Consider the following 10211-nt stretch of genomic DNA (forward strand, 5'->3'; position numbering starts at 1 on the left):
ACCCCACCTTGTGAACAAAACATTTTGCAAACGGGTGGGGAGAAGATTTAGCAATTTTATAACATTTCCTGCAATTCTACTAATTTTGCCATAGGGTGGAGAGAAATGTTTGTAGTTGTGAGTATGAGTGAGGGTGATTAACAAAATCAATGGGGAACCCCTGGTTGGTAATTTGACCATGATTACTAGAAGTTTAGATGGCTGGCTAGACTAATTTACCAATCTAAAAAAAAAAGCTGATTAATTGGCCTAATTGAGTGACTAGTGATTTTTAAAAAAAAAGGTTTAACTAGGGAAGTCCGTTATGAACAAATTCTTATTTTCAATGTTGGCCTAGGAACAGTGGGTTAACTACCTGTTCAGGGGTAGAATGACAGATTTGTAATTTGTCAGCTCTGGGGTTTGAACTTGCAACCTTCTGGTTACTAGTCCAACGCTCTAACCACTAGGCTACCCTGAAACCCCATAACAAGAAAAAAAACTGTTGATGCACAACCAAATTTGGAAATTGCACCTTGTGTGTTCTATTCTGACTTTAAACATCAAGTTGAGACCCCAACTGGGTTCCACAAAAAGGGAGGCCCGCCAGTTTCCCATCACTGTGCAAAACCATCAGGGTCCAGAGGTACTTTATGGGGACCTCTGCTGTTCTTTCACTTCTGCTGCTTGTGTCCAAACTCCAGGGTGCAGAACCCTTTGGTAGTGTGCATGAGGACTAATGTCTGGATGGAATCTTCACTATCTCTAAACCAGAACCATTGCTATTTGTTTTGATGGCTCTTGTCTTCACTCTATTATCCTTCAGAACAATGTTCATAAGAATCTAATCATCCTGCAAATACCTATTCTCTGAATAACTGAACAAAAGCCAACTCTCTATGGTCGTGTTTACACAAGCAGCCCAATTCTGATCTTCTTTACACTAATCTTTCCATATCAGCTCTTTTCAGTGCTGATCTGATTGGTCAAAAAAACAAGTGAGAGAAAATATATCAGAATTGGGCTGTCTGTGTAAATGCAGCCTATTTTCACTAATTCAGTTGCATTTATTTTCTGAGGCTGCCTATTCCTCAAATGTGTAACATTTAAGAATGTCTACAGTTGTAGCTGTTCTATTTCTTTAAGGCAATCCGGGTGCTTCTGACATCATAGATGTTGTCAATGGTGCGTTGCAAATAACGAGAGGGGGAGACAGAACTCTGATAGAGACGGCCATTCGTATTGAAGCTTCACGGGGACTATCAACAGGGAGTACAACCGATGAAAAAGGAAAATTGGGGTATGAGAGCCACCAGAATCCGTTCCCATCCTTCGCTGCCCGGGGCCCAGTCTGACTGACATCTTTCGGATCAGCACCGCCACTGAACCACCTCTCGAATAAACCTAATATCGTGTGAGTAGTGTACTGGGGAACCGACGATACCAGGGGGGAAAGGGAACTTGATTCGACCGAACCGGAGTCTTGTATTCAGAGCGTCGCAGAGGGGGAGGGGCGAATAGATGGCTATCACTGGAGAACATAGGGTAGGTACCCCGGTGTAAGGGTGCGGCTAGAATAAAGTTAAAATGTTACATGATCGTATACACTGTCAACTATTTGTGAAGCTTGAAGGCATTTAAAATGGTGTGAATGACTGGTACATGGTTGAAGCGCAAGCCTATTCTCAGGCTACTTACTAGCTAGGCACAACCACTGCTGTATACGGTCAGTTGGTATTGTCACAGTAGCAACCTTTTGTTTGAAGTGTACGGTAGATGTTGTTATTATTATTGTAACCAGTTCGACTTGAGTGATCGTGTCACAACTATTCAACCTAGTTGAGATTGCTTCCCTTTTGATTGTTACCAACGCAGCGACAGCTTTCTAAAAGGTGACGTAAGAAGATGTTTAGTTGGGTTGATGATACTCAAATCCGTAAAATGATTTTGTCCATGCAAATGTTACATTTCACGTTGCCGTACCTAGCTAATACATTAATACTAGGTGAAATAGACGGGCATTATGTAGGCCTAGTTGTATTGTTTCTGAAAAAAGACAGCCTCTTTCCATGTGGTTGTGAAATCCTCCTAGATTTTGTTAAGACAGAATGTCTCTTAAAGAGAACGCATTGTAATTCTATGTAGGTTACAGGCCCACACTGATGAAATGATTCAAGTCACTAAATACTCTGTAGTGTTTCATGGGAGTAGTGGTAATGGTTGAATATTGCAATACATGGTGTGAGTGTATGGTTTACACTGTAGTTACCAGGTCCTGATCGTTTCCTACCAAAATATAAAGCCTGGCTCTGAACTGTGATCTGTTGATAAAACCTCTCACATGACCCAGTAGAATTAATCAACTGCTAAATAATTATCACAAGTACCATGTTACAAACGGAATAACCAGCGGTAGACCATTGTGATTTTCTGCACTGTGACAAACTATAGTTGACAGTATTCCATAGCTGAATGTCATGCCCGGAGGAGCAATGTGTGATATAAAGCAATATCACTATTCCTGACAAATAAATGAATCTATGGTGTTTAATACATAGGCCCTGATTAATGTTAGGCCTGAGCTGGGTCTCTACAGTTAAAACCCTCATGTTGTAAAGAAACCTAACCCTTTATGAACCCTAATCCATCTACTACCATCACATCTGTATTTCTGTCAGCTGATGCCTCTTCTGACAACACCACAGGCAATGGAGAGAACCTCATGCCCATTTTTTTTGAATAATTTCCGGAAAGATATTTGGTTCCCCTTGGTAGTTTAAATATGCACAACTAGTCCTGTGCAATTGATGACTTTTTTCCATTCCCGAATTGGTATGTCCATTGCCCACAAAACTGAGGTTGACTGAGAATGCTTCTTCTCGTTCTTCCTCGTTCTGCTCTGGCGTGAGCTACTTCCATTTCCAAAGTATTATGTTGAGAGGAAGTAGACCTGTAATCGTGGTGAGGTATAATGTGGTCAGTGTTGTAGGATGGCCTAGGCCTAATCATAGGAAAAACATGACAAGGTCATACACATACAATGAAAAGCTCTATAGTAGTTTAGTAATGAGAACTGACTGAATCATGCTTCCCATCTGTATGTACTACATTGTCAACTGAGAGATAGAAGCTTTTCTTAGGCCACCTAAATTGGTGTGGCGCTCTATAAATTATGCCTCATATATCCTTCTCCAGGTCCAAGTCGTTTCTGGGCTTTGACACACATACAGTCCACGCAGCAGCGCCTTTGCAGTGGCTGCAGAATATGGCGTGGTTGAGGGTGCTAAATAAATGATGATCCTGCTCCAGTGTCACGTGCAGTTTGGATCAGAAGACTCGCTTCCTTCCCTCCCTCGTGTCTGACAATTTCTACTATCCAGGCCCCAGCTGACTCTGGGGAGCTCTCCCGGGCCCTTCCAGGGAGAGATGTTGTTGCTCTTTCTCTTGTCTCTCTTTCAGGCCTCATCTTCCAAATGTCCCTCTGTATTTCCCACTTTGTCTGTACCACCACCTCAGCAGCCCTACAAATGTAATCATGTAGCCTATCGCTGGAATCCAGACAGCTGTCTGCTAATCAACCCGCTCAAGCTACACACTCACTCAATTCATTTAGGTGTTTGCAGTTAATGGTCATCCTGTGTTGGAATGTGCAAAGTGATTGTAAGATGGCCTACCGCTGATTGGGGAAGAAATGTTCCGTTAGTCAAAGTTTGCCTTCGATTCGAGGTCTAGTGGATTATGTTGTGTTTGTATCATTTGTTTTAAATTAGCCTATGCCAAGTGTAAAATATAAGACTGTACGGTCAGGATTGCCTCGTAACACCTTGGCCTCTTCTCGTCTGTTTGTTCTGTGTCTATAGTGAACTGTCAACACCATGGATCTGAGAGTGGGGAACAAGTACCGACTGGGACGGAAAATAGGGAGTGGGTCCTTTGGAGACATTTACCTTGGTAAGTGGAAGTGCTCCATCTCCCTCTGTTGGCATTTCTCTTCTTCCTTGTCCTTTTCTCCATTTGCCTCTGTCTACTGGCCTAGTCCCCATATTGGCTTTTTTCCTCCCCTTAGCCTTAGCCTTTCCATTCCCTGGGTGTTCAACCGGAGTTTCTTTCCATATTCATGCTGCACAAGTTGTTCCTGAGTCTAGCCCTAGTGTGTGCGTGTGTGTGTGTGTGTGTGTGCACGCACTTCCTCAGGTGCCAACATTGCCACGGGCGAGGAGGTGGCCATTAAGCTGGAATGTGTGAAGACCAAACACCCACAGCTGCACATCGAGAGCAAGTTCTACAAGATGATGCAGGGAGGAGGTGAGGAGAATGGGGTGGGTGACTGAGAAGGAACACTTAGTAAATTCCTAGCAAATGCCATATTGACACGTCTGAGTGTATTGGGATCAGTAAGTAGTGACTGTATCACAAATGGTCAAATGTACCCATTTATTGCATTTATTCTATTTCAGAAGTATCATGTTCACCAAAAACAATGTGTTGAGCACTGAAACACACTTTTGCTGAATTTGTTGTATGACATTAGTCATAAAGGATGTATGCGCATGTAACTATGGTTAGATGTACACTAAAAGCTAATTATTTGTGCCTCCCTAACAGTGGGGATTCCCTCGATAAAGTGGTGCGGGGCAGAGGGAGACTACAACGTCATGGTGATGGAGCTCCTGGGCCCCAGTCTGGAAGACCTCTTCAACTTCTGTTCCCGCAAGTTCAGCCTCAAAACGGTGCTACTGCTGGCAGACCAGATGGTACAGAACTCTTATGGTGTCATCTTTTCCCCTCAACTTTCATTGTACTGTTTGTCCTCTATACCCTTCACCTCTGTCTGCTGTCCTAACTTTGCTTCTGCTGCTGTGTCACCCTTTTCTCTTAACTTTGCTGTGTATTACTCTTCTATGGTCTTTGGCTGTCCTTTCTCTACTTCCTGTCCTCCTCATTGTTCTTCCTTTTGCTCAGATTTGTTCTGTTACTTATTGTTGCTGTTTTTACCAATGTTGTGCCCCCGAAAGGCATTGGCTGTTGGAGGGTTTAAATTACGGTTAGCTTACAGTAAGGTTTCAAGGTTTTTATAGACTATGCCAGCAGAGCTTTGTTGTCTCGCTTCTCCTTTTCTTCTGAATCACCCTCTGTCCTCCCCAGATCAGTCGCATCGAGTACATTCACTCCAAGAACTTCATCCATCGCGACGTCAAGCCCGACAACTTCCTCATGGGGCTGGGGAAGAAGGGCAACCTGGTGTACATCATCGACTTTGGCCTGGCCAAGAAGTACAGAGACGCCCGCACACACCAGCACATCCCCTACAGGGAGAACAAGAACCTGACGGGCACTGCACGCTACGCGTCCATCAACACCCACCTGGGCATCGGTAAGGGACTTTTTAAATCACCTCCTCCTGTTTGGCTGAAGTATCTAAATGTCTTCATGAATGTGATTTCATTTTACCCTCTAATGCTCATGCCTAGTGTTGAGATGTAGTGACTATTGTCCCCTTGTTCTTAGTGTACATATTTTGATACCACTCAATCCTGTCTGTCCTAAATAGCAAATCATTCAAACCTGTCTACCGTTCTTCAGAGCAGTCTCGGCGTGACGACCTGGAGTCTCTGGGATATGTCCTCATGTACTTCAACCTGGGCTCTCTGCCCTGGCAAGGCCTCAAAGCCGCCACAAAGAGACAGAAGTACGAACGCATCAGCGAGAAAAAGATGTCCACCCCCATCGAGGTGCTCTGCAAAGGATACCCCTGTAAGTGACTGCTAGTCTCGGTCTGGGCTGTGACATTTGTATCAATGTGTGTGGACAACTATTTTCCTTCCCCATTGTGTTGTAACAAACGTTTGCATATACCACAGTCTCTCAATCCTGGGTTTTTGCTCACCCTTCCCATTTATTGGCATTGCGTGTCTGCAGCCGAGTTCTCCACCTACCTGAATTTCTGCCGCTCGTTGCGCTTTGATGACAAGCCAGACTACTCATACCTTCGTCAGCTCTTCAGGAATCTGTTCCACAGACAAGGCTTCTCCTATGACTACGTATTCGACTGGAACATGCTCAAATTTGTGAGTTTGCCACACCAAAGCTCTTATTCTTTACAAGGAACTAAGTGCTACATTCTGTCTGTCTACACCAGGGCTCTCCAACCCTGTTCCTGGAGAGCTACTGTGCTGTAGGTTTTCACTCCAACCCTAATCTTGCACACCTGATTTCTAATAATTAGCTAGTTGATAAGCTGAATCCGGTTAGTTACAACGGGTTGGAGCGAAAACCTACAGGAGGGTAGCTCTCCAAAAACAGGGTTGTAAAGCAGTGGTATGTACACACTATCCAGTGTTTCCACATAACCAGAATGATTCTGAAAGATTTGGATGTAGTTCTATGTAGAGGTATGGATTTGCTGAAACCTGTGTGGTCTCCTCTCAGGGTGCCAGTAGGACAGCAGAAGACGGTGAGAGGAGGGGAGCTGATGAAAGGGACGAGCGTATCGTAGGAGGCCCTCGGGGATCTGCTGCACGGGGTCTCCCGCCAGGGCCAAACCCACCAGCCGCCAACAGAGTTAGGAATGGAGCTGAGCAGGCCATCTCTAACCCTGCATCACGGGTGCAGCAGTCTGGTGAGCACACACCTGTGCTCTTTTAACTAGAGCTATAGTTGAATGGAATAGAAACATTTAGGAAATGATCCAAGAAGGGCAGAGAGAGAGAGAGAGTGTGTGTGTATGTCTAACACATTTCAGTTAATTACTATAGCTCCCTCCTTCTGCCAATTAGTGTAATTTTGTAAATGCCGGATCCCTATGACAAGACATTCATCCAAGTTTCGTCAAAATCGTCCCAGTGCTGTCAGAGATTGCATGTGACTAATTTACGAATGAACGGAGACCAAGCCGCAGACCACTCCCCGATTTCATCGCTGGGGACAATGAAATAGCTTTTGATATAGATAAATACTTTTGTAAACACATTGACAGGAATGACGGTTTGCAAAGTCAACAGTTCTATTTCTAAATGGCCTCCCTTGTATTCTTCCTCTTTCAGGGAACACGTCGCCGCGGGCTATCTCTCGCGCTGAGCGTGAGCGGAAGGTGAGCATGCGGCTACACCGAGGAGCCCCCGCAAACGTGTCATCCTCTGACCTCACAGCCCGTCTTGACCAATCCCGAATTTCCACATCGCAGGTACGCTAACGCTACCCCATCATACGTCATCACAAACCCCAAAACCCAGGTGTCATGCACCTGAGCCCAACTCCTATGACCAACTTTTTGAGGGGGAATATCAACTAGAAAAATGTCCACCCTTCCAGAACAAGATTACATTTCTTGTCAAAGTTTCAGAGAACTTCCTATTAGTGTTTAGCTTCTATATTATGTAGCATGCAGTGGGTAGATTTATTATTTTTATATTGTGCCAGACTTGAAGCACTTGTTCGCCCTCTCATTTACACTCCAATTTTCTGAGTCATTTGTTCTCTCCACTCTTCTCTCTCTCTCTTCAGGTCAGCATGCCATTTGAGCACCTGGGGAAGTGAAACCTTCAGCGCCACATTCACTGGATCCTGACAGGTGAGGATGTCGCTCTCCCTAAGTTGACACACAGGACTTAAATGTACCTAGTTTGTCAGGCAGGTGATAAATGACAAAAAAACACTATCTACACATCTGACTAAATATGCAATCTTCCATTGCAGGGCTTCAAGAGATCCTTTGTCCCAATTTTGTTTATTTTGTGAATTTTTGCTAATTGGACAAATAAGTGGATCTTGGAGGAAAGGACAGAGAATCATAAACTGATGAAAGGATGGCAGTTGGTCAAGGACTGCAGGAATTTCTCCCCTCCACCCTAACTTTGATGGGATAAACCTGGCCTGTAATAGTACGAGGATAAGATGGTGAATAACACCCTCCTCTCCACTGACCCATTTACCCCATGGTAGCTTGGATCATGCACCCCCTGCCACACACCTTTGTCCCTCCCCCACTATTCTCTGGGTGGCTGGCAGAGGTAGAAGACTGATTTGGGGGTTGAAAAAACCAAGCAGGTGCTCCTTTGCCAAATATAGTTGCGGGCACAAACGCGTTCCAAGGAAAGGTCAACTCGAAATTTGGGCTTGTGTGGATTTAGCCATTTCTGTTTACACTGCAAAGACCACATACACACAAATGTACCCATGTATGTTTTAACCAGTTCATTTATAGAATAGTAAGGGGCTGTAATCCATTAGTATAATTTACTGTGAATATTTTGTGAATAGACCATATTCATTTGGTGGGGGTCCTGTTGAGGCTTGGGCAATTTTAGTTTCTTATTTGATGTTTTAATTCGAAAAGGAAAGGTACAGCTGAAGAGAAGGAATGGTGAGAGAGATGGGTGGGTGGTAGATGAAGCAATGAGAAAGAAAGAGCAAGTGATTATTAGCTGTAATGGTGTATAAATAGTGTTGGGTTCTTTTCCCCTACTTGACCTCTTACTGAATTGCTAATTCTCTACTTTAGCCCTCTTTGGAACTGATGTTGCCCAAAAGCCAACACCTCACACAATGATTGAGGTGAACATGCATTTTCTACCCTTCTCCCGCTCTCATTTATTCACCATCTCATCCACACTTGTTTTTTTTAAATCCTCCCTTTTTACCCACTTTGATTTGTGTTCTTTGGTCATAATATTTGGAAGGTTGGTAAGGTCAAAGCAACCATGCTTATTTTAAGACTGCAACACTCTTAAGACATGGGAGAATCACAAGCCTATTGTATTTGACCAGAGACTGCGATGAACAAGTTGACAAATGATGATGGCTATGATTTTCATGATTGTTCTTAAAGTCAACTTTTACATTTTATTTTAATGCTTTTCTTTTTGTTGGTCTGATGGGAATGGATGCACTCTACTTGATTGAAGGGGAGGAGGGGGGGGTTGCATGAAGTGGAATGGCTTTTTAATATTTTTTTTTACTTCACTGTAAATATTTATTTTATTTCTGTGTAAAGCCAAAATGTGATTGGTTGTTTTTAAGGTGTAATGTAGAAAAATACATACTAAATGCATAAATTGCGGCAGGGGATCAGAATTTTTTAAAATATTAAGTACTAAATTGGGAGGAATTTTAGAAACTTTTACATCGCCAACTGCTTCGTGTGTGTGTCGTCAGAAGTGTAGGTCTGGTGCATGGACTCTCAGAATTCCATAGGTCCCCTGTTAAGATCACAGAGCTGCTAGGGACAAACTGCAGGCTATACATTTCTCATGCCTCATTATTTGAGATTGTCCATCTCACTGTTATTTTTTTTTAAACTCCATTTTGTTTCTCTTGTGTATGAGGAAACTCTTGAAGTATTGCACTTTGTTTTTCCTCTTTTTGTCCCATTTATTTTATTCCCAGCAGTTTGTTCATAGCCTGTTGAGAATTTGTCACTACTCTCCCCATCACTCCACTCAAAGCCTTTCCTGGAGGCTGTCCATGTTCTCCACCAAGGACCTGATATAGGGCTGTCTACTTTTCCTTTAAAATAAAAAAGCACTCTTGAAAAGGGGGATGCTGACAGGGGTTGACGTCATCGGCGTCTTCTATTGCAAAATAAGAGGGCCCTGGATGTCATTTACCAGCACCCTTGATGTCATTGATGATAACTGGGACTCGGATGCAGTCACAGTGATGTCACAGATTCTGGTAATGACCTGTGTTTGCGACATGTCCCTTTGGCAAGCCAGTGTGACCCAGTGGCAATGTAACTACGGGGAGGGATAGCGCTGGTCAGGTTATGGGGAGTATACACTTTATGTATTATGTACTGATATATTGTACAGTTCTTTAACACACTTTAACTTTATTTACAAACAGTATTTGTGTATATTTTATGACCTAATAAAAAATAAAACTTCCACACTTTTAGTAATTTGTTGAAATGGCTCTAATCTACTTCAGTTCTGTGCATTTGGGAAATGACATGTTATTCTATCTAAAAGAGGACCATTTCAGGGGACTATGGAGGAGTGACTGGGTCTGAAATGCTTTTTTTCACAATTCAAATTAAATTCTCAATACAGTAATGAGAAACATCTCAGTACATATTTTTCAATCTAAACATATAATCAAGAAAGTCACTACACTTGAAGATGTGAGGAATAATCAACATTGTACATTTCATTTGCAGATACAAATTTTAAAAGGATCAGGGTTAACATTTGTGAAATTATGTAAGAAAATATTGTTCTTGTCATTGCCTAATT

The 10211-nt window shown here is 42.9% G+C and overlaps 1 protein-coding gene across 3 annotated transcripts; it reads left to right on the forward strand.

The window, feature by feature from the left end:
• The first annotated feature begins 1017 nt into the window (after window positions 1–1017).
• On the forward strand, window positions 1018–9873 carry LOC109898597 (casein kinase I). 3 transcript variants are annotated; one of them, XM_020493625.2, is made up of 11 exons: window positions 1018–1393; window positions 3840–3930; window positions 4174–4284; window positions 4585–4733; window positions 5125–5353; window positions 5563–5733; window positions 5899–6047; window positions 6409–6598; window positions 7023–7162; window positions 7483–7549; window positions 7675–9873. In XM_020493625.2, the coding sequence occupies exons 2-10, from the start codon at window positions 3855–3857 to the stop codon at window positions 7513–7515; spliced, it is 1248 nt and encodes a 415-aa protein (XP_020349214.1). In that variant the 5' UTR covers window positions 1018–1393; window positions 3840–3854; the 3' UTR covers window positions 7516–7549; window positions 7675–9873. The 3 variants fall into 3 exon arrangements, with proteins under 3 accessions (XP_020349214.1, XP_020349215.1, XP_031690149.1); XM_020493626.2 differs by having other exon boundaries at window positions 1094–1524; XM_031834289.1 differs by lacking the exon at window positions 1018–1393 and adding an exon at window positions 1557–1871.
• Window positions 9874–10211: the final 338 nt, after the last annotated feature.

The sequence above is a fragment of the Oncorhynchus kisutch genome, linkage group LG10 (genome assembly GCF_002021735.2).
Source record: "Oncorhynchus kisutch isolate 150728-3 linkage group LG10, Okis_V2, whole genome shotgun sequence".
NCBI classification, from domain to species: Eukaryota; Metazoa; Chordata; class Actinopteri; order Salmoniformes; family Salmonidae; genus Oncorhynchus; species Oncorhynchus kisutch.